This window comes from Pyrus communis, chromosome 5 (assembly GCF_041283825.1).
Source record: "Pyrus communis isolate YQ-2024b chromosome 5, ASM4128382v1, whole genome shotgun sequence".
Classification (NCBI taxonomy): domain Eukaryota; kingdom Viridiplantae; phylum Streptophyta; class Magnoliopsida; order Rosales; family Rosaceae; genus Pyrus; species Pyrus communis.
Genome location: NC_142569.1, coordinates 3,926,940 through 3,949,998, shown reverse-complemented (window position 1 = coordinate 3,949,998; position 23,059 = coordinate 3,926,940). Strand labels below are relative to the sequence as shown.

At 39.4% G+C, this 23,059-nt stretch overlaps 4 protein-coding genes across 6 annotated transcripts; 2 read left to right on the top strand and 2 right to left on the bottom strand.

Annotated features, from left to right (window-relative positions):
- The first annotated feature begins 2,823 nt into the window (after positions 1–2,823).
- Positions 2,824–6,158, top strand: LOC137725928 (uncharacterized). The gene is made up of 5 exons (XM_068464771.2): positions 2,824–3,210; positions 3,648–4,502; positions 4,816–5,016; positions 5,252–5,447; positions 5,638–6,158. The coding sequence occupies exons 1-5, from the start codon at positions 3,097–3,099 to the stop codon at positions 5,838–5,840; spliced, it is 1,569 nt and encodes a 522-aa protein (XP_068320872.2). The 5' UTR covers positions 2,824–3,096; the 3' UTR covers positions 5,841–6,158.
- Positions 6,159–6,679: 521 nt separating this feature from the next.
- LOC137725974 (BES1/BZR1 homolog protein 3) lies at positions 6,680–10,425 on the bottom strand. Its single transcript, XM_068464823.2, has 2 exons — positions 9,933–10,425; positions 6,680–7,779 (listed from the first exon to the last, which is right to left on the bottom strand). The coding sequence occupies exons 1-2, from the start codon at positions 10,149–10,151 to the stop codon at positions 7,003–7,005; spliced, it is 996 nt and encodes a 331-aa protein (XP_068320924.1). The 5' UTR covers positions 10,152–10,425; the 3' UTR covers positions 6,680–7,002.
- Positions 10,426–17,702: 7,277 nt separating this feature from the next.
- Positions 17,703–22,244, top strand: LOC137726919 (heat stress transcription factor A-4c). Of its 3 annotated transcripts, none has more exons than XM_088693831.1 (3): positions 17,703–18,485; positions 18,628–19,711; positions 20,749–22,244. In XM_088693831.1, exons 1-2 carry the CDS (start codon positions 18,270–18,272, stop codon positions 19,678–19,680), a joined length of 1,269 nt encoding a protein of 422 aa, XP_088549957.1. In that variant the 5' UTR covers positions 17,703–18,269; the 3' UTR covers positions 19,681–19,711; positions 20,749–22,244. The 3 variants fall into 3 exon arrangements, with proteins under 3 accessions (XP_088549957.1, XP_088549956.1, XP_068321971.2); XM_088693830.1 differs by lacking the exon at positions 20,749–22,244 and adding an exon at positions 20,007–20,444 and having other exon boundaries at positions 18,137–18,485; XM_068465870.2 differs by lacking the exon at positions 20,749–22,244 and having other exon boundaries at positions 18,137–18,485; positions 18,628–19,760.
- LOC137726920 (uncharacterized) lies at positions 19,937–21,928 on the bottom strand. The gene has a single exon (XM_068465871.2). The coding sequence runs from the start codon at positions 21,926–21,928 to the stop codon at positions 20,723–20,725; it is 1,206 nt and encodes a 401-aa protein (XP_068321972.2). The 3' UTR covers positions 19,937–20,722.
- Positions 22,245–23,059: the final 815 nt, after the last annotated feature.

The following is a 23,059-nucleotide window of genomic DNA, read 5'->3' as shown; positions in this document are numbered from 1 at the left end:
CAATTCCCCACTAGCTACTTCACTCCCTGCCATCGATTTCCACGGCTGCCTTCCTCCTGAAAAATCTCCTCCAATGTCAAAAGCAAATGATGTCCTCCTTCAAAAATTAATATGCGCCTTTAACATCCAGCAATCGTTCATCCACAAAAATGGAGTCGTGCCGATTTCAACACTGTGAAGGCCGAGAAAGCGAGCGTCAAGAAAGGTGCAAACACCACTGAAGCATCTGTAAGATTACGAGTATGAAATAGAACTGGCTATGGTGTTTGAGAATTGTGATTCAATTGATTGAATCTTTATCCTTGTTAAAGTTATTCTTGCAGCATCGGCTTAGCCGAACTCGGCCTCCACGTCGTCTTCCTCCGTTGGACTCACTAATTTCCCTGCGCCATAAAAATTCCCGCGTCTACCTCGTTCACCTCTCAAAGCCCTCCTCTTTGTCTTCCTCTGGCAGACTGGCACATCTTCAATTCCTACCCGTGATTGTAATAAGGACACTTCAAATAAAACAACGCCAGTGGCGACGGTAGAAAATCAGAGACGGCGGCATTCCTAACTCAGCTGTCAAAAACCTATACAAATGGCAAGTTTTAAGTTGAAGTATTTCTCCATTAGGAATCCCCTTTGTGCGTTTCGGGCCAACGCATTTCTCGCAGTGTTTTGGTAGCAAAATCCTTCACTATTGTCTCGTTGCAATGGTTTGGTATAACAGAAGACAATGTCTTTGAGGGTAAGGGCCAAAGCAGAGGATCTAAGCTTCATTCGAGCAAACGAATCTCTACTCGTTTTTGTTCTCCTTGTTCTTAGGATGCAGCTCGACAACCAGAAGCCAAACTACTGATGACAAGCAAACAAAGCTAGATAAATAATCCTCAAACATCATCTCCGGCATGGGGAGCTGTGAAAACCTAAGATTCCGAAACCTGATTGCCCTACACTTGAAGGGGTCGTTTGTATAGCAAAGTCCTCGAGTAATTTATCTTCCTAATCTGCAAAATGTGTCTCAATCTCTTTCTAAGTATAACATTATCTTACTACTAAATCTTCCTTATTATCCGAAGAGTAGCGACTTCCACACTCACATTTTCTCCGTTTGCACTCCTCCCCTTGTCTTTACGCTTTGATTCTCCCTTCGTTTACTCAATTACCAAAGCGCAAAAACACGATGGACGAGTGCAAATCACTCACAGTTTCTCCGTTTGCACTCGTCCCCATGTCTTTACGCTTTGATTCTCCTTTCGTTTACTCAATTACCAAAGCGCAAAAACACGATGGACGAGTGCAAATCGATAAAATGAGAGTACGAAAATCGCCACCAATCCTAATTCTTTGGTGAGCAAAACCACAATCTTGTAATCCACAACAATCACAATTTGTCAATTTCAATCACATCGCATCAAGATTCAGATCTTCAATCGAAGAACAGGAGCAATTTGATTCCACAAACACAACATTTACAAATCACAAATGCAGTTGCACAATTCAGTACAAAACTCAACAAATTAAACAATCAGATTAAAGCCGAAAAGATTTGAAAAGCCGCAGACACTTCAATCAATCAACTCAAAGCTTACTGACGATTTTTGCCAAGTCGGGAGTAGTCAATTTTGCAAGTGAAGACCTGAAGTGGCAGCCGCAAAGCCTCGAGCTTGGGGAAGCACATGTCGTTGAGGACGTCGCTGCGGCACCACCGGCACTTGGGGTTGCGGGAGCACTGCGATTCCGAACACATGTCGTTGCAGTTCTGGATCTGACTCTGATTGCCGCCGCTGTTCCTCCTTTGGGTGCCCGACAGGTCGCGATCCGGACGGATCCGAGACTCGGATCCGTGGCAGGAGCTGTAGAGAGTAGCTAAGAGGAGCAGGACGAGGATCAAGGTTGCTGCTTTAGAACTCAGACTAGGGGACTCGGTTGCCATTGACGGCTTCTCAGACAAGGCGGTTCGTCTCTGCCGGTTCTGTCGCGGAGATGTTCGAATGCTGACTTGGTGAGCTATGAGTACTTTATCAAGACAAAGCTCGAAAGTGATGGTAGGAACACAAAATATGATAAATAAAGGATAGGAACTAAAAAAAGATTCACTATTTATTAATCTTGTGGTTAGATGAAAGTTGTTTTAATTAAATCTCACGTCAAAAAAAATAATGGACGTGATATGTGTTTATGAAAGTTAAATTATTTTTTAGATTGCATTCAGTTTTGTGTTGAAACTTCAACTTTTTTTTTTAATTATTATTTTTATTATTTTCATGTATTCTTATTAAAACCTTATCTAGAAGTTTTGAGTCTGTAATTAAAGTGGTTATACGCATTTATTTTTATGCAGTTGAATGTACAGTAGAACTTTGATCATTTAACAAATAAAAGAGCTAAGAGGACTTTTTCAAAAATCCCACCGTGTGTTTCTTTGTGTGTAGCAAGTGGACCGGAAAAGAACGGGAACATGATCTATCTATTTTACGACGAAACATCCAAAGCATAATTGCACACTCACACAATTTTTGCCGAGAGATAATGTCATTCGATGGAACGATGAACTACACTTGCTTGTGAATAAATGTGTGGGACAAAGGGCCCTTAGTACCTGCTGCCCACACCTCCTCCTCTACTTTGAGAATCGTGCGAACGAAGGGTAGGAAGAATGAAGCAATTCTCGATAGATTCTCTATCCCCTTACTTTTTAACGTTAATTATTGTGCCAATATATTATACAACGTTTTATTTTGCTAATATTATTATTTGCAGACTCATTGAGTTTTATGTTCCAAAAAGTAGGGAAAAAAATAAATTTCTTATAAAGTTGATAAATAATTAAAATTGAATAGAAGTAAATAAATAAAACCCGGAAACAATAATATTAATCGATAGAGAGGAAACGTTTAAGAGACGAAGACCGACACACACGACATTACAGCTCCTTCCTCAACTCCTTCACCTATCGATCCTTTTTTTTTCTATGCTTTAATAATTTTGTAATTTTTCGACTTATTTTCCTCCTAATTTCTTCGTCGCTCGCAAAATTCAGTTCCTTGATGATCTGTATATGCCGACGAAGAACATAAAGATTAAAGGGCGAAGCTTGATTTGGTTATAATAATGGAGGGCCCCCATAAACTGAATTCTGACGTTGAGGCGGAGGATTTGGCTTCTAGGGTTTCGGATTTTTCACTTCGCGGCGACACCTCCCACTCGAATTTCCATTCTCCGCTGGTAATTTCAATCCTCTATTGCTTTATTTGAATTGGGCTTTTATGATTTTATTTATTGCTTGTGTTTAAGTTTTCAGTTCAATTTTGGAATTTGATCATATGCTTTGTGTTTATTGTTCTTGATTAAGTCCCAAAATTTAATTGGTATTGCCTCGGCTACGAGAACAATTACGATTTAGGGTTTCTTTACGTGGTTCGGAAGTAAAACTCAATTTGGAGAGATGGGAAAGTTACAGTCTTTCGGTGGTTTTTCGTGGTTTCAAATTTAGGGTTTCTCTAAAAATAATATAGTGATTAGGTCTTTCTGATTAATTTAGGTTTTGATTTTGCTGCCGTGTTGCTTTGTGCTTGGGGCTTACTACTTATTGAATTGGAAGTTTGAGTCTTTTCGAAGTTGGATATTCGAAACACTAACTGGTTCTGTTTTGTGGATCACAGAATGATGGAGTTGTTAATCATGAAGAGCGGAAGCGTAACGCTGATCAAATAATGACAGAATCTATGGAATGTGATGCTGGGAATCACGGGAACGAGAATGGGGAGCAAAAGAAATACTTTTATTATGATGCTCCCGTTTCTGAAGAAACCGGGGTTTGGATACCTGTTTCTGTTCCGCCTATGTGGGAGGCTGAGCATGATGGGTGGGGCAAAGGTTTCTACTCTAATGGAGGATACTTGCCTGAGAGTGACATGGGTTGGGGCCAGTATATTGGGGATGAAAAGGAGCTGACTATGTGGGATGTGATGGTAGAAATGTTGCTTGCAGCCCGTGGGAAAGTAAGTTCATTAGCTTCAGCTGATACATACGGATGTAAACTTTCGTGGATGTCTGATAATCTCCTTGATCAAGCATGGAAAGAAATGGCCCAAACACTCACTGATGCAAATTTTGCTAATGTAAGAGAACTCATTGAAGCTGATCCCCCAAAATGGTTGGCCAATAGTTCTGCTTCTGCTTGTATGCTGTGTGGTGTGCATTTTCATCCAATCATGTGTTCTAGGCATCACTGTCGGTTCTGTGGAGGAATATTTTGTGGTGACTGCTCTAAGGGAAGGAGTTTGATGCCGGCTAAGTTTCGTGTTGCAGATCCCCAACGAGTCTGTGATGTATGCTGTGTACGACTAGAGTCTGTCCAGCCATACTTAATGGACCAAGTAAGCCATGCAGCCCAGGTGCCAACCCAAGATCTTACAGATCTTAGTACTTTGAGGTCATGGGTTAATATTCCTTGGGGACAGTCCATGGAGTATGAGATATACAAGGCGGCAAATGCAATTCGTGCTTATAAGAAGGTAAGAGTCTTAAGTGGCAGAATTGTTGAACAAATATTTTATTGATGCTTGCTGTTTTAATAGCCAGTGAGCTGCAATTTTACTTCGAAGGGCTTTTGCGGCTTTGTCTTATTGTTCCAATATCATAGTGACTGTTTGCTTAGGCTTGAGAATTTGGTTGTCCGACTTAAATAAATGTGTGGTGGGAGAAGAATTCATGAATATTGTTGTTTGTATGATATTGAAATGTACTCTTAATTTCTGAATGAGATTATCTTTCCAACTTTATCGAGTTTCTTTTTCTAAATGCTGCTCATGGAATTAATTGCCTCAGGTGTGTTCACTAAGGCCTGAGAAGTCAATTCCAGATACCATTCTGAGACAAGCAAAAGGCCTTGCAATAATCACTGCTGTGAAAGTTGGAGCTATGGTTACCTACCATATCGGTACAGGAGTTGTGATTGCTCGTAGAGAAGATGGCTCCTGGTCTCCACCATCTGCTGTTTCTACATTTGGTTTAGGCTGGGGAGCTCAGGTATGATATTTTCACTGTAACAACTTTGACTATAATCTCCTGTCTGACAATTTTTGGCCACTATGACCGAGATAGCCAGTGCATACCTGTGTTCAGTTTTAATCAAATGTACCAAATTTAGAAATTTTGTGCTTTACATTGAATCCTTGTTTGAAATGTGATATTAGATCACCATGTGTTTTGAATTTTTCTAAGAATTTAAAACTCCGTTCTCATCCCTCTTTTTTTGTTGCAGGCTGGAGGGGAGTTGACAGACTTCATCATTATTTTGAGAACAAGTGAAGCTGTAAAGACATTCAGCGGTAATGTGCATCTATCAGTTGGAGCTGGCTTGAGTGCTGCAATTGGCATTGTTGGAAGGGCAGTTGAAGCTGATCTTCGAGCCGGTGATGGTGGTTACACTGCTTGTTATACATACAGCTGCAGTAAAGGTGATTCTCATATGCCTTTATGATGTCTCACCTTAAACCACCTTAATTGTCTACTAAGCAAGTTAGCATACGATTGACATCGTGATGTTATATCTGTATTTTCTTTCATATTTTCATCAGTTTTCTGCATTTGTTGCATGGTTTCCTTATTGAGAATACCACACAACTTCACCGAACATTACATTTGCAGGTGCATTTGTTGGATGTTCACTTGAAGGTAGCATTGTAACCACCCGCACGAAAGTGAATTCTCGATTTTATGGCAGCCATTCAATAACTGCATCAGAAGTTCTTCTTGGCTCGTTGCCTCAACCCCCTGCTGCTTCTACGCTCTATCGTGCTCTTGCAGATCTATATCAGAAGATCGAGCAGTGTCCCCAAATCGTTCACTGAAGATTTCTAGGCGATCATGAGGAAACAAATCGTTGAAGTTTGTACACTCTATGCATATATGCCTTGAAGCTTTTCAGTTGTGAAGGTTCGTTGCTGCCATTCTTTGCCCACGAATTTTTTTTTTTTTCTGGGACTTATCGTGTACATGGAGACCACCGCAGGGGAAGGGGGAAAATGTACCTTATTGGAGCCACTGTATATAATCATTCCTTGTCGTTTTCTATCTGTAAATTATACATTTATTCTGGAGAAAGCCAGAAACTTAGTGAAAATATATTTCTTAAGAAATCAGAAAAGTTGGTATTTTGTCGTCGCTGATCTTGAAATGTTTAACTCCGTCTGTGTAAGTGTATCATAAGCCGTCGGTTCCAAGTCCAGATAAAGGACGGGGAGGGCGTCATGTAACCAATAGCAGGCGCTCTATTTCCACGTTGAATCCCTATGATGATGATAAGGCTTAGTTGTTTTAATCTGGAAGAGTGGATCATAATGTATGATTCAGGCTTTGCTTGCTCCCCGAAAGGATGACGATTTGCGACAATATCATGAACAAATTTCGTTCTAATAACAATTTCCCCTAGTTATTTTCCGAGCTTTTCCCGTTTCATTTAAATTTTCCTCCACTTGCGGATTCACTTATAATTCAGCTAATTGAACCATAAACAAAAAATGGTTCAGTTATTTCATATCAAGTGGTCGATCGAAACCCGACTCCATGATCGATCGAAAAATCAAAAAACAAACAAACGAGCTATACAGGTAAATTAATGTATCAATCGTTCCAAATGGTAAGTGGAAAAAAGGAAAAAAATTGACAAAGAAGAATAAAATCGGATGAATGAATTTAACACAAGACCATGAACTATTTATAATTTAATTTTTAGTCCTTTTTTTGTTAAGGAAAAATATAAAAGGAGAAAATGAAAAAAAAGAAGAAAAAAAAAGAAAAGAAAAACAGCTGCTCCTACTCACTGTACTTGTAACTGATCAACTGAAACACCCTGGAGACATGAAGTGGAAACGCACACAATTATCTTCTAACCCGATTCCCTCAAGCCGCTCTATCTTCAGCACCAACGCATGTCCTTAACAAACAAAGCCGGTAAAGTTGAGGAATTCTCCAAACGCTGGATCCATTTCGCCCCTAATCGGTTCCTCCTACTTACCTTGTTCGAGTGCTCCCGAGCGTAAGTTCGAGATCATCTGATACGCATTCCTCAATCCTCTCACCTTCCCATGGCTTTACTAGTCCTGTTGTGTTACTGCCAAATGCAAACTCAGCTGCCATCCCGTCGGACATTGGAACATCTCCGGTGTGATCAATACCTGCAGCAACTGCCGGGGAACATGTTCCACTTTGCCCGGGAGTCCACATCCGAGACCCTCCACCTGACAAAGCCTCCTTCAAGTTAAAAGGGTTTCTCGAGACAAGGCTGAATGTTGGGGATGATGGGCCACTCTGGGGGATTTGCAGTCCAGCAAGCCATCCTGAATCAGGGAGAACCTGGCGACCAGGGCTTGGTGGGGTGGACGAAGGCAGGAAAGGATAATGCTGCCCTGCCCAGTTTGAGCCAGCCACTGCTTCATCCCAATCGCTCTTGGTTCGAGGAGTTCGACAAGTTGGGGAGCTCAGCGGTGGGGTGACTGGAGCACTTATGGAACCCCCTTGAACAAAGAGTTGGGGGAGCTTGGACGTGGCGGATGAAGAGCCTGACGAGAGCGTTTTAAGCCATGGGATCAGAGAATTGGCATCAGCATTACCGTTTCCATTTGCAGGGTAGCGAGCAGGACTTGGGAAGGAAGATGAGGCAGGACTTGGATTGTAGGATGCTCCGGGACTGGGATTGTAGGATGCACACGGACTAGGCTGGTATGATGAACATGGACTTGCTGATGTAGAACCGCCCATTATGTCCATGCGATCCACGGGTTTGCATCCCTGCAACAATGAACACATAAGATATGGTGAGACAAACAACATAATAGGCCAGATTAACCTTTTTATGTCTAACGAATTAAAAACGCAATTTTCTAGCAGACGTAAAATTGTTTTTCATTCATTGTTTTCCTAAATTTGAACAGATAAAATAGTTGATAGAAGCAGAAAGATTTGTTCTTGACCGATTACTCTTTACAACCATGTTTTCTGTACCGAAGGATAACACAAACGAGCTCAGTTCTACGATCATCACTCCTATAGTTGTTCCAAGTTCGAAAAAGCATTGAACTAATGATAAAAGTCTTATGAAACTGCAATCCGGCTACTCTCCCCGAAAGAATCCTTTCAGTGAGTAACCAGGAGAAAACTTGCATGCACTCGGGTTCATATCCTTTGTTCCTATAGCAATCATCGCGCAAAGTGACCTAATCCCGTAACAAGTGTTACATGAACGAGGGGACAAGTGTTACATTAACAAGGGATGGTGACACAAATGTAATTTGACTAGTTGCACCTAAATTCAGAAGAAAGACACAATTAAAAGAGGGGGCAATAATGTCAAACAGTAGATGCATGCATATTATTAGTTGGTTATCGGCCCCTCCACGACACGCCATCCCCCAACATGTTCCCTCCATCACAATCTCAAACCCACCACCGCACACGCTTTCCTGCCTCAAATTCGCATTTACAATTTTAGCCAAAACAGGCAAATCCATCAATAAAATCACCCTTTTCTCACATAAATCTCTCTTTTGAGCTAAACCCATATATATATATATATATATATATATATATATATATATATATATATATATATATATAAATATATATAAATATATTTCCCTAGTGAAAGGATATTTACATAGTCGTTCACAATGCACTCACAGTGCCACAATACAGGCAAAAACTATCACAACATTAACATTAGTAGTTAAGATTAGGTATCGAACTCATCGACACAAGTATCAAAATCTGACACCTACGAGGGTCAAACTAAATGAAGACAAATATTACTAAACCAAAACTAATATGTCGTTTTTTATAGGAAAAAAAATAAAAAAACAGAGACCAGATGATAGTTTCGTCACGGCAAACCATCATTTCAGGGGTCGTGAAGACTCACACAAATATTGCAACATTTTCTAAGTACCATCGTGTAATTCAATCGGCTCTATAAATCGAATCCACAATGTACCGTGTGGACGTGAAATATTTCTAAATTAACAGTTAATTATTATAATAAACACCAAGATTAAAAAAAGGGAGAGAGCACCGGCCCACGGACCATCATATGCCATGTTCTCAATCTAACGGGAAAGTACTGTTGCGACTACCCGCAAATCTCGGAAAACAGGCCAAAGAATACCAAAAATAATAAATTAAAACAAAAGTCATCGGTCGTCGCACCCATATGGGTGTATAAAGACCGAACTGCCCTCACAGCCCAACGGAGAGTTAAGCCGGGTGAAGTGGCACTTTGGGAAAGACGAAACGATAAGTTTGCCACGGTAAAAGCTATTTTCACTTTCACGCGAAATCTCCATATTCTCGCGAGAAGTAAAAAAGGAAAAAGTCTAAAGCAGGTCACAGTCCGGAGACTGATAAAATAGAAAGAACATTCAGTTGAATTAAAGCCGAGTGAAAGTTGGAGGTGGGTGAAATAACCCAAATCACGAAACTGCCCTCGACAGAAAACCCGAATGGCCGATGTGGATCGACTGTGTGGGGAGGTCATTTCCCCCCGTCTGGCAGGGTATTTTGGGAACACAAAAAGGTCTGGTCGTCTCTGAGCCTTGAGTTCATCGTGTTCATGTGAAAAAAATGGAAAGCAGCTGCAGAAGAGAATCTCGAAGAACCTCGTGCTCCGTGCTAACGTGCGCCGGTAGCTAACATAATTAACTAAGAAATCAAACGAATCTCAACCGTCGATCGCCGCAATCGGCACCGGACTAATCGCAGGCTCCGCCGCTTAAGCTACCTTAACCAAGAGTTTTGAAAAACGCACAGAAGAAAAATTGGATCGGGAACAGATTTCGAGCACCACCGGCTCAATTTAACGGCGCAGGAGCCGATTTGCTATCGTGCGCATTCAAGCTGAAAATGCTTCGAGAATTTTAGATAGAGAGAGTGGGGATGAATTGTGTGTGTACCTTTCGGTAAGTGGTGCCATCTTCCTCCACGGTCCATCCGGCTTCGTTGCAGAGAGCTTTGAGGACCTCGTTGTTGTCGCAGTGCTTCGGGAGCTTGTAGTTACCGTACATCCTCAGCCCGGAGTAGATCTTCGCAGCGATGGCACGGCGCCGCCGCTCCCGCTTCTTGTTGTTCTCTCTCTCCTTCCATGTCGGCATTCTCGTTCCCGACGTCATCATTCGGTCGCGCGGCGTTTCTGATCAACTTCCTCGGCGAACCAAACGGATCTACCGGAAAGCGGGGAGGACCGGTGGCGCGAACCTGGAATTGGCGGTTTTTTGGTGGAGACTCTGGTTTTATTACAGAGAGAGGGAAGTGAGGGGAGAGGGAGTTTGGGTTAGGGCGAGCTAAATACAACGAGTAAATGTAACTACCCTTGTGTGAAGAAAATAATTACGAAGGGTGCCATTCACTTTCTTTTGATTTGTTTTTGGGTTCCGACTCCGGAATCACGGGGCTTAACACGTGTTTAGGCTTTTTAAAAAGGTTGCGGCTATGGCACCGGACTTTGGCAGCAGCTACGAGTGACCACGGCGTCGTTTTGGTTCATAGATAGCATTAAAATGATTGCTTTGCCTGTTGATTTATATTTTGATGTTCCAACAAAGCCAAGCAGGAGTGATTAGGGATAAAGACGGGATTGGGCAAAACGGGAAATTTAAGTGGGAGGGAGGGGGTATTGGGGATAAGGTTATGATTAGGCTTGTCATGATTGTGACAAAATTTCAAACGGTCACATTCACTTGACCAGATCGCCTAATTTCGACAAATCTTGCGATTGACCGGCCCTGATCTTTTCCTGGGTCGCGCTAATTGGAGTATTGAACTAAGCTACCAATTATTTCAAGGCCAAACTGAATGAGTTTAGGGTTTAAACACTTTTTAATAACATGCACAGGTGTGCAGACTACGAACGAATTGTTAATATCGCGTAGCTTCATGACGATGACAGCCTAAAATGTTAGTAACGGTGAACAAATGTAAAAACGATATTAAGCAAATTAATAATCTAACTATTCTCACGCTCATTTCACTATCTTTTCTCTTCTTTTAGTTTTAAGGATCAAACTCACTTTAGTTTGAATTTCTGATTTAAAGATATGTTTTGTAGTCAGTTGTTTACGTCCATATGTTAATGTTGATTTACATTAGAGGTGGGCACGGTTCAGTTCGATGCGGTTTTGAGTAAAATCGCAATCGAAACCAAAACTTTTGTGGTTCAGTTTGGTGAGATTTTGAAACCAAAACCGAAATGAAACCAAACCGTTTAGTTCAGTTTAGTTCGATGTGGTTTTAAACGATTTTGGTTCGATTTTAGAGGAAAAAAAAATATACAACTTAAAATTTATACCTACGTACGTATAAGACAGTCTCATTTTCCATACAATACATTAATTAATAAACTTGTAGATTGTGTTCGAGCAAATGTCATTATCAGACAATTCAAAAAACAGCAAGGGTGAAGGATCTAATCTTACCGAAAACTAGGTGCTTATTTCATCTGATCACAATGTAATTTTCAGTGTATACATACTTTAATTCTTTAAATGTTAAGTATAACTTGCAAATATTTCTTGTTCCATGTCATATAAAAGGCTGAGTACGCCATTCATTTACGTAGTATTTCTTTTTCCATCTTTCAAAATCTGGAGATCAAAATAACAGTGACTATGACATGGATTTTTTATTTTTTATTTTTACCTAATGTTGGAGAATGATGGTTTATTCAGAATGAAGGAAGCACCAAAGGTAAAAATTAGAAAAAGGATGACATTTTAGTGTGATTGAATCTGTACTAAATGTATGAAACCTAACAAACAACCAATTAAAATATGATATCGATTTCCGTATGATTTTCAAAAACCGAAACCGAAACTATATCGTTTTCTACATCACGGTTCGATGTCAAAACCGTAAAACCAAATATTTTGGTACGATCCGATTTGATTCAAGTTTCGATTTCAATTTTTGGTTTCAAGTGCCCATTGCTAATTTACACAAATTTCGTAATGCGAACGAACGTAAATTATTGACACGTAAAAATGATTGAACTTTGTATTCAAGCTTCTAAGCAATAATTAATAACCTGAAATGGAAAGGGTTCGGAACGGCGCTTTAATTAGACCACGAGTAGAACAGATAGTGTAAGCTACGCCCACTATAACCTTAGCCTAGGTTACCTTGGGTTGGGAGCGCAGCCTACGTATATTAAAAGTCAAAGAAGAGGCAAATGATTTGACTAGGGCAGTGGGGGGGCAATTTTAATGCGGCGGGGCCGGGATTGCGTGCCGGCGTGCGGTGGCTGTGGGAAATCTCTCTCTCTCTCTGCTGTCATTTTTGTCTTTTGTCAGTACCAACAGATCCTCTCCGGATCTTTTGATGAGGATACGAAAATACGTAAATTGTATCTGTTCATCATATATTGTACGATAAGTTTTATAAGGTACTGTTTATATTTAATTTTAAATACAAATATTTAAAATAATTTATGATTACACGATATATAATTCACGAATCTTCAAAATTCTCACAAAGAAGATCCGGCAAATATTTGAATTCTTGTCAGCACTGTGTGTGTGTGAGATGTGTGTTGGTTGGTGCTTTGGATTGGAGCGCACTGGATAAACCGTGATCCGTCATGCACCGGACAAGTGTCCAGTGTCCTGTTTGGGAGGTTCACGTGACAAATGCTAGGGGTGGTGATCTAATTTGCGTGAGTGGGACTGGTGGATCCAAATGTACGACTGACTGACATGGTTCACATCCAGGTGGAGGTGGTGAGCTTTTTGTGCAAGCCAGGCTCACCATCCCTTTGGCCCTCTGCCTCGTGTGTCATATCACCGTGGCTGATGATCAGGTGGTTTATGCTACTTAGTAAATTAGGTGGTGTTTAGGGTTCAGTCATGGAGCTAAAATGAGATCATTGATTACTTATGATCCTAATATTTTCATAGTCTCGATGTATATTCATATGTATGTTTGTTGACCTTAATAGTTTCATAGTCTTGATGTACATTCATATGTATGTTCGTAGATAAGTCATATACACAATTGCGACAAATTAAAAAAATGAGTAAAAAAAACACTTATTTACAACCTGCTACTTCTTTTTTTGTCTTTCTTCTCTTATTTCTTGCATGCGACCCTATGATTTGCAACAAGTATTCGATAAAATGCCTCACTTGATAGGCTTTAGAATGCAGTATAACTTTGTAGGTAGCTCGGCAAAATGATCCAATGAAGTTGTTTTTGTCAAAATTATGACCTCATTGTTATAAAATTTTGACTTTTCCGTTGTTATGTTGTTAAACATGTATGGATAGAGGGGTGATTTCTTCAAACCTCTTATTGGCGTCTTTCACCGTGTGCAAGCGGAGTCAAAAGACATCGCAGAAATTACTTTTCAAATTGATAGTTATGTTGCGAATATGAAACTATAATTCTAGACAATAATCAACCTAGGTATAGATTTATCAACATAGGTATGGATTTATCAACCTAGTTTAGAATCCTGACGCGTAATTTTGCATTTTATTACCGACTAGATAATCTCAAAAAACGACGTTAATTAAGAACAACATAACTTGATCACAATACAATAGTCGTATTTTGTTAGGTTTTTTAAGGTTTTGATGTGATTTACAGCTTAAAATATACGAAGGAGTTTGTAAAGATAAAGAAGCAAGCTGCAAGTGTCAATTGGCAGCTTCCTATTTGGACAATAATAATATATCACTTTCATAAGATAAGACGTGTAAAATAAAATAATTAGAGGGTCGCTCATGTCACATGTATCAATTCGCCCCAAAATTCAACAACCTGCACGTGCGCCGCGGACTCCACCATCGGACCAAAACCAGATTGGATCCCATGGCGTTGGGTCCGCCACTGCTTTTCTGCCCTTCCCCCATGGTGCTTGCCACCTGGATTTGTGGGATCTACCTCGTATGGTGGTGGTGGGGGTCCACCGTTTTATATATACCTTAATCATGTCTGTCCCACCGGCGGCCCCACGTGATGCCCGATGTGTCAGCCACCCACGAGGCACCGGAGACACACTGCTTATTTGACCAACCCTCTCCCTAAAAACGACAACTCACATTATGCTCTCTTTACGAAGTATTTCGGTCGTTTTATACAAATTTGCAAACGAAAGCCCTCCACTTTTTACAAAGACATGATGTATTATCTTATTTTTAACAAATTTAATGAAAAAAAACAAGGTTATCTTATCAACAATTAACAGTTAACGATAATTTACATTCGCAGATTCAACTCGTTGTCTCTCTCTAAAAGAACTTTTGAGAAATAGTTTGGTCGCACAATAGCTATATACTCGAGGCGAGCATCTCTTCTTGCCTTCTGTAACAGAATGGCAATTGATCAATGCTATTTTTGCTCTCGTACACTCCAACAAAATGAGCCAAACAATGATACAGTAGATATCTTATATCTTTGTTGTAATATACTATTTCAATTTTGACGTGTAATAGACTTACACAACAACAACTTGTCTTTGATTGAGATTTCAATTGAGGCCGATTGGTGCTATCCCAATAAGTCAACGGGCGAAAAGACGAGAGGGCTCGACAATCATTCTATCTCGATTGAAAAAGCATGTTTTCCTCAATAGTAATGATAGGGAGACTCAATTTGTTAACTCAATTTTGTAAACTAAATGATATGAAAGTTGATTAAATTATTACTTAATTGTTGATGAATGTGCTCATTTTTATTGATTACATCTCATTTAATTTATTAATTTAATCTACAAATTTAATTTCTCTGATATTACTCTTTCCTTGTATGATACGCACAGTAGGTCATTCTCAAAAAATCAATCTTAATCATGAAATTGTTAGATATTACCACGGACGTACCATTTTAATTTTTTCTGGCCTGCTCTGCCTCTGGCAGTTTAACATGTGCAATCAGTCGTGTACTATAAATCTGTCTTCTCAAAATCCGAGCGGTTGCGCGGAATGTGGTGGTTGGCCGCGCGCCAAAACGTTGCTTGGGGTTCTTGAGCCCAAACCATAACATCCGAACCATTGGTGGGCTGAAATTATGTCCAAACCAATGCCTCATAGCCCAATCTGTTTTTCCCTTTTTCAAAGGGTGATTGGTATAAAATTAGAGATGTGCTATCCACATATTTCATTTTACTTCTTACGCATTCCTTGATAATTTCTGTATGTTGATTTTCTTTAATTCATTCGATCTGACGGCCGAAAATTAAAAAGGTGTGTGAAAAGTAAAATGAGCTGCATGGATATCACACCCCTAAAATTATGTCATTAATTAGCAAATTCAAGAGTGGTTTTAAAGTAGCTTAAAGCAATTTTGGCAAACAGGGTTTTAAAACTAATCCTTAGTACAAATACAAGTGGATCCTGAAAAAGCACTTGATGTGCGTCTTGTAGGAGGCACTTCAGGTGTTGTTGTACCTAAAAAACAATTTTTCTAAAAATGCTTTCAGTCATATTTTAAAAACAATTCCAAATGAACCGTAAACCAACAAGGTGTGAACCTCTGAAACAAAGAGAATTATTTGACGTGTGAACACTTTATCCAACTAGGTTCAAGCCTAGTTTTAAACCGTGGATTAGGTATAATTAGTTCTATGGAGTGGCTTGATCACGAAATATTAACTTAGTTACAAAAGTCTTAATTAGTGACGACTAATCTTGGTGTGATTAGAGAGTGATGAACTACCTAACCAAAAATGTTGCATTAAATAAAGGGAACTTTAACGAAAAATTTATGGTACTGTTCACTTTAACGAAAAACCACATTTTTACACTAAAAAGTCAATTATGATACTATTTACTTGACGCTTTATTTTGTCCTTACGGTTAAAATTCAAAATTTTCAAAATCTTTTTATTAGTTTTCTTTTAAAGTAAATACATGTATTTATGCTTATCTAGCCAACGTGTAGTGGCGTATTGTCAAGCCACGTGTACGGTAGACGTTAAAAGATGCTTGCCTTTTCTTTGAAGAACCTTCTTCTTAATATTTTATTTTAAGTCCTTCCAAGCTTCATTTTTTATTAAACAAACACGGCATTGCGAAGCTCTGATTGGCTGCAAATCCCTTGTACATAGAGCTACGCGGCTATGCCACCAAAGCACATATGTCAGCTCCCCTTGATCAGACAAAACGGCACAATAGCAATGTTGTCTCCAAGTCCATCCGTCCATTCTTACGAGAAATTTTTAGTTATGACGGAAATACAGATAATATATTACGTATTTTTATGTAAGTGGTAAAAAATTTTAATTTTTAAGTTATTAACCTTTTAACACACATAACCTACCATTTATATAGGAACATATAATGTCCCACATCGTGTAACGGTCACATTGAAAAATCTCTCTATTCTTACAAGTGAAAGAAAAAAATCTTGTATTTAATTATAGTGTTTACATGTATTTAATATAATTATTATCTAATTGTCACATGTAACAAAAATAACAAAATATAAATGTCTCAAATTAAAACGCAAATTACCATTTGACCTTCCTAAACTATCATTCTAGTTGAAATCAATCATATAACTATTTTTTGGTAATTTGAGGAACTAAACTTTTAAAAAATGGGCAATTTACCTCTTTCATTGCCTTTTCTTATCTATCTTTTCCAACCGTGACTTGAAACGTGTGCTCTAGTAACAAATTAAACTACATACTTCACATTTTTAAGGTGGAAAATTAGAATTTATGATTTTCATGCATTAATTAACTTGTTTGTGGAATAAACATATTAAGTGACGAAAAGACAAATAAAAAGGTAAATAGCATTATTCCGGCAGCAAATATAATTCAACGGTGTATTGTGAGGCTATTTTTACAAAAGACATTCGCATCACATCCAATCAACTTGTCTCATTTTATCAAATAAAAAATCCATAAAACAAATTGAAAAAATCTAAAATATCATATTGCATTCAATACAACGCGTGATGCCTGAGCGTGATTAAAAAAACAAATCTTGTACATTCATTACTTTCGCCTACCCATTATTGTATTGACCCAACAAACAATAGAAGCTCAATGAAAAAAAAAAGGAAGGAGCTAAGTTATAAACTCCTTTTTTTAATGATCAAATCTTCTTAAAAAACAAAAGATGTATGATAAAGACGAATACAAATTTCGGTATAAAAAAATCGCACTTAAAATGTATCGTAACATTTTCTTATGTATATATTACTTTTCTAGTGAATAAAATTCTTTACGCGTTTCGAAAACAAGGACCCCCAAACATCCGGCCGAAACGAATCGTTTCGGGCTTTCGCAGTAGCGGCCTCTTCTCCCAGCAACTTCCCACTACTGCCCCCACTATTCTTATCAACTTCTTGTTGCTTTTGCTCCAAGCTTTCCGTTCCATTAATTTTTTTAAAAATATTTTTCAAACCTTTTCGTTTCAAACTGTTCCAACGAGCTGCAATACGACTCGCCAAAGCTGCGATTTTGTTTCGAAATTCTCCAACTAAATAAACAAAATACGTATTTAGTTTTTGTGGGTATTATATTGCGGCAACTTCCAACTGTTCCTCTGTCCGGAGGCGCTTCGATTATTGCGGTGGATTTTGTTTTCAATTTCTTCAACCGATAAATCAGAGTTGAAAAGTTATCCGAGAGGTTTGATTTTGGTCAATTGCTGGATTCTTGTTTCCATTTCCTTCGGGGTTGACTGAACTGCGACTTCTGGCAATATCTAGAAGTTCCAGTCGGCTTCCATTTGGCTATTTCTATCGGGTTGAATTTGGAGTCCCCAGTTGAAAATTCAATGCGATTTTCAATTGGGTCCTTCTGATTCTTTGGAAGGTTCTTGTTCGAAGAATTTTCAACTGGGTTTTTTGGGTTCCATTGATTTATTGGAAATTTCCGGTCTTGGAGTTGAGAGGATATAAATTTGAGGTTTTCGGATCGAGTTTTTGTGGGGCTTTTGGGTTTTCTTGATTCATTGGAAAGGTTCTTTGTTTTTGGGTTGAAAATGTAAATTTGAGGTTTTCGAATCGATTTTTTGGTCCTGCATATACAAGTGAGCTTGAAGGATTTGGTTTTTCCGGGATTTTAGAGCTTTGAGCAATGAGGAGTGGTTGATCATTTATTTCTGGGTTTTGGGTGCCCTTAGTTCCTTGGAAAGTTTCGTTTTTCGGGTTGAAAGACCGAAATTCGAGGTTTTCGAATAGGAGTTTTGGTCCTGGTGAATTTTCTTGGATTTTAGAGTTTCTGAGATGGGGTTGATGATTTAGTTCTGGGTTTTGATTTGGGTTGTGGGGGATTGATTAGGATGGAGGAAGCTCAAGGCGGCACGAGTTCGTTGCCTCCTTTCCTTTCCAAGACATATGAGATGGTAGATGATGCTTCAACAGATTCAATTGTGTCATGGAGTGCCAGTGATAAGAGCTTCATTGTTCGGAACCCGCCGGATTTTGCTAGAGATTTGCTGCCAAAGTTCTTCAAGCACAACAACTTCTCTAGCTTCATCAGGCAGCTCAATACCTACGTAAGTCAACCGAGTTTCTAACTTAATTCCGTTTCAGTTTCAGCTTGCTTTCTTTTGCTTCAGTTGTTTGACATTGGTATATATGCATTTATGGTATGTTTGTAGTTTTGGTTGCTTAATTTGATTTGAATTGTTACAATAGGGTTTTAGAAAAATTGATCCGGAGCAATGGGAATTCGCCAATGATGATTTTATAAGAGGTCAGCCACACCTTATGAAGAACATCCATAGGCGAAAGCCGGTGCACAGTCACTCTTTGCAGAATCTTCAAGTCCAAGGCCAAGGGCAAGGGACTTCATTGTCCGAAGCTGAACGGCAGAGTATGAAGGATGAAATCAAGAGCCTTAAACATGAGAAAGAACGCCTTGCTGTGGAGTTACAGAGGCATGAACAGGAGCGGCATGGATTGGAGTTGCAAATGCAGTTCTTGAAGGACCGTTTGCAACACATGGAAGGGCAGCAGCAAACCATGGCGGCTTTCGTGGCTAGGGTTTTGCAGAAACCGGGGATTGCCTCTAATCCTGTTCCACAATTGGAAGTCCGTGAGCGAAAGAGAAGGTTGCCAAGAACCAGTTGGCCTTTCGACGATGCTAACAATGGAAATAATCAGATGGTTAGTTCAGAAGCTGTAATTAGAGAAAACGGGGGTTTGGAAAAGTTGGAGCAGTTGGAGTCATTCCTAGCATTTTGGGAAGATACCATTCATGATGTTGGTCACAATAACATTCCACTTGTGGATGAATCTACAAGTGGTAATGAAATTGAAAGCACAGCCGTATCTTCCATGCAATTGAATGTTGACATTCAGTCCAAATCCCCTCAAATTGACATGAATTCTGAGCCCGCTGCATTTGTTGCTCCTGAGCCTGCTGCATCGCAATCCTCTATGGAACAAACAGCTGGAATTGCTGCTTCTGCACCCACCACTGCCTTGATACAACAACCGTCTAATGAAAAACCAGCTGGAACCACCTCTTCTGCACCCACCGGGGTCAATGACGGATTTTGGGAACAGTTCTTGACAGAGAATCCTGGCACGTCAGAAGCACAGAAAGTTCCGTTGGAAAGAAAGGATTCCGATGGTAGAAGTAATGACAGCAAACCTGGTGATCATGGCAGGTTGTGGTGCAATATAAGGAATGTAAATAACCTTACAGAACAGATGGGGCATCTTACTCCATTAGAGAAAACCTGATACTAGTTACTTTATTCCGGTATAAATTTAGGTATGAATATTTTGTTCTGGCATTCATAGATATTCTGTGTTTGTGTTCATTTTCTTCTTGGTCATCTTTATATTTTGATTACTATTCTTATACCTATAAACTAAATAATATCACTTAATATTTTTATGTCCAAAATTTACGTGCCTTTGATCTCATTCTCCTTATGATGACCTTGTATGTTAATCAACAATTCATAGCCTTGCATCCACAGTAACTTTTGTTATCGGACATGGATTTTCTGATTAAAAACTTAGCATTTTGATGTATTTGTTTGATTGAGTGTGTTTCTTTGCAGTATGCAACCCCTTTGCTAGTATACTGTCACTATTAAAACCCGCCCTCCATCTACGTCCTTCTTTTCTCCTAAGATTCTTCAGTGGACTGATTATCATCCCAGTTGTGTTTTGCAAATCCAGGACTACATCTAAGATTCACCATGTACTCTGACTGCACTCACTTATGGTTGTGCTAATGAATCTGTTGACCACTTGCATCTGGTGTTTGGTTGATACTTGATGGTTGAACGAAGGTCTTCAGCTTGAGTAATTGCTTTTCTTAGAATTTAAATTCTTTGTTGAGGAGATCTGCATGTGAGATTAATATCGTGTTGTGGTATGGCAGCACCGAGACTTAGGTCCTTTATTTGGCAAAGCATCACACGACTATTTGTGGAAAATTACATAATTCTGAACTCATATGAAATGATCGTTTGCAGCCTTATTTATGCATCTCCTATTTTGACTAAATTCTCTGTGGTTGTAGGTTCCTCTCGATAAGTAGCGTTTTTACATTTGGTTTGAAGAACCGTATGAAATATTTACGGGGTTTATAGATTGACCACCATAACCTTCCCCACATTTGTGCATCTTACACACATTGCAATTCTACATGTGCATTGCTTAGTGAACTTTCACAAATTTTGAAGCAATAAGAGCCAAACTAGATGTGCAGAATGCAGAGAAATAGAAAAGTAGTAATGTTATCGATTTTACAATTTGGCTGCAAGTTTTTCTATCTTTGTGCATTCTGTATTTCAGTACCGAAACAGGTCTGATTCAAGTCAAACCATACCTGCCGGAACACCTTGATAATGAGATCACGGTATTTGTCGGAATTCAAGGTCAGGTAACTAGCCAAGAGCTCTTCCAGATCCTCCGGCTGGGTTATCTTTTTCTCCACAACCATCTCAACCATGGAGTCTCGGAAGTCCTTCTGTGGGTCGAATGAGCACTTCACCACTGCAAAGCTGTTCAACCTTGTTCGTACCTGCTGCACGGCTCTCTCCTCAGCCTCCTTTTTTGTCTTCAGTTTGGCTTTCGTCATGTCTTTGAGAACTTTCACTTTGCAGATTTCGACCCTTGAAGCTGTCCGCGGAGAACAAACTCTGACTTTGCAACTCCTCCTCGTTCTTCTCCTCTGCAGTTCCCTGCTCATGTAGAGCGACTTCCTGTGTTTCTCGTTCTTCGACTTCACCTCTTGTATCTTCCTTTCTTTCAGGTTTTGCCAATCTGAAACCAGTTCTTCTTCGTCTTCAGTCTCCAAGTTCAAAGATTCTTCCTCAATTGTTTCCAGACTGGAACTTTTCGAATTCCACAAGGATAAATCCTGATGTTTTCTTGCTGCTAACAGTTCTAGTACATCATTTCGCACTGAACCCGTTGATCTCTCTTCTTCCTTCCTATGCGCTTCTCCTTCCAATTCCACCTGCTTCTTTCCGAAAACTTCTCCGTTTTCCTTCCTCAATCTCCAGTCTCTGTCATTCCGAGTTTTATGCATGCCCTTCAACTTCTGAGACCCTTCTCTTCCCTCCACCTTTCTACGGCTCTTTTGAAACCCTCCACAAATGGATTTCTGAACGTCAAACTCATCATCCGAATTGTACCGAACTGACCTCAAAAACCCCCTGTCGTTCTTCCCTCGAGCACTATCTTCCCCAAAAGACAGCCTCCAAAACGCATCGTCCTCGTCATCATCTACACTATAGAACCTTCCACCCCCATGACTACGACACCTTGGCAAATCTGAAGGTGGAGAATTCTGCTTCCCTTTCCGGTTTCCCTTACCGGGTTTTGGTTCCGAGCTCTCACTCTTGTGCTTGAACTTGGAAAGCCATGAACTTGAAAAGACATGAGAGATCAAAGAAGCCTTTGAGGCAGAAGAAGAAGAAGAAGTTGAAGAAGCAGGTAGATGCTTTTTCTTTTTGTTACCCCACTTCATGATTAAATTCCACTGAAGTTCTGCAATCCAAAAGGGAATTTGGATGGTTCGGAGTTGCAGAGAAGGAAGACTGATGAAGTTGTAGGGTTGAAGGAGCTAAAGGATGAGGAAGGACGGTTATTAGGAACGTGGGTGTGGGTAGTGTATTACTGGTTTTGTTTTTCAAAAGAAAGGCCCGCCCTAAATCTTGTGACCACTCTCCCACTTTTTCCTTACTTTTGTGCCTTCTTATTGAAACAATAAACAGCTATGTGTGTGTCTGACATTTTTGTTCACCGCACTCAAGTAATGGTAATGCTTATCACTCTATTTATCATTGTTGGGTAATTTTAATTTTTAAGATCATGTTTATCCATTACATATATCTATAAATTTAAACTCATTTAACTATAATAAATAAGGTAGCGAGCAAAAGTATTTGTTGTGTCTGCCCATCATAGCATATTAGCCTTAGTCCAGGACAAATTCGAGTAGCTTCACATTCATTAATGCATGAAAACTACAACTTGAATTTGATTTGCCACAGAACAAAAATGGCCTACTTCATTTATTACAACTTATTAGAAATTAATTCACTCTTTAACTCGAAGCAAGTTACGAGCACAAAAGTAGTCGGATTTGTTGAATTGCTTTAAATAAATAGAGCGTTCCTTGTATTTTGTTGGTCTTACAAGACTCCTAAATCCACAATGTGTCAAGTTACGAGCAAAAAAGTAGTCGGATTTGTTGAACTGCTCTAAATAAATAGAGCGTTCCTTGTATTTTGTTGGTCTTACACGACTCCTAAATTCACAATGTGTAAGAGTTGTCATAGTCAGACAAACGTTTCTCTTTTGATCAACTATGTAATGTAAATAACGATATTATGCGTAGGGGTGCAGTTCACTTTGATGACGAAGCTAAACAACGGTATTATGAGTGCAGGTGTAGCTTACTTTGATGACGGGGCATACTTTGATAAGATTCTTAAGTATCACTAGTTATATAATTATCTGTGCACATGAGCAGATAAATGTGTGATTATATTCAACTGACAATAATACAGGCTTTCTCCGTTTATTCGGTTACCTTTCCTTTTTGGTCCTTTGTGCTTTGTTGCTTTGTCTTTGGTCCCGAATTTTGTATCTTTCT

Coding starts and splice junctions, on each gene's coding strand:
- LOC137725974 (XM_068464823.2), bottom strand. CDS start 10,151: ATGATGACGTCGGGAACGAGAATGCCGACATGGAAGGAGAGAGAGAAC. Junction 7,780..9,932: donor ATGGCACCACTTACCGAAAG/GTACACACACAA, acceptor TCATTGTTGCAG/GGATGCAAACCCGTGGATCG.
- LOC137726920 (XM_068465871.2), bottom strand. CDS start 21,928: ATGAAGTGGGGTAACAAAAAGAAAAAGCATCTACCTGCTTCTTCAACT.
- LOC137725928 (XM_068464771.2), top strand. CDS start 3,097: ATGGAGGGCCCCCATAAACTGAATTCTGACGTTGAGGCGGAGGATTTG. Junction 3,211..3,647: donor CGAATTTCCATTCTCCGCTG/GTAATTTCAATC, acceptor TGTGGATCACAG/AATGATGGAGTTGTTAATCA. Junction 5,448..5,637: donor TACATACAGCTGCAGTAAAG/GTGATTCTCATA, acceptor TTACATTTGCAG/GTGCATTTGTTGGATGTTCA.
- LOC137726919 (XM_088693831.1), top strand. CDS start 18,270: ATGGAGGAAGCTCAAGGCGGCACGAGTTCGTTGCCTCCTTTCCTTTCC. Junction 18,486..18,627: donor TCAGGCAGCTCAATACCTAC/GTAAGTCAACCG, acceptor TTGTTACAATAG/GGTTTTAGAAAAATTGATCC.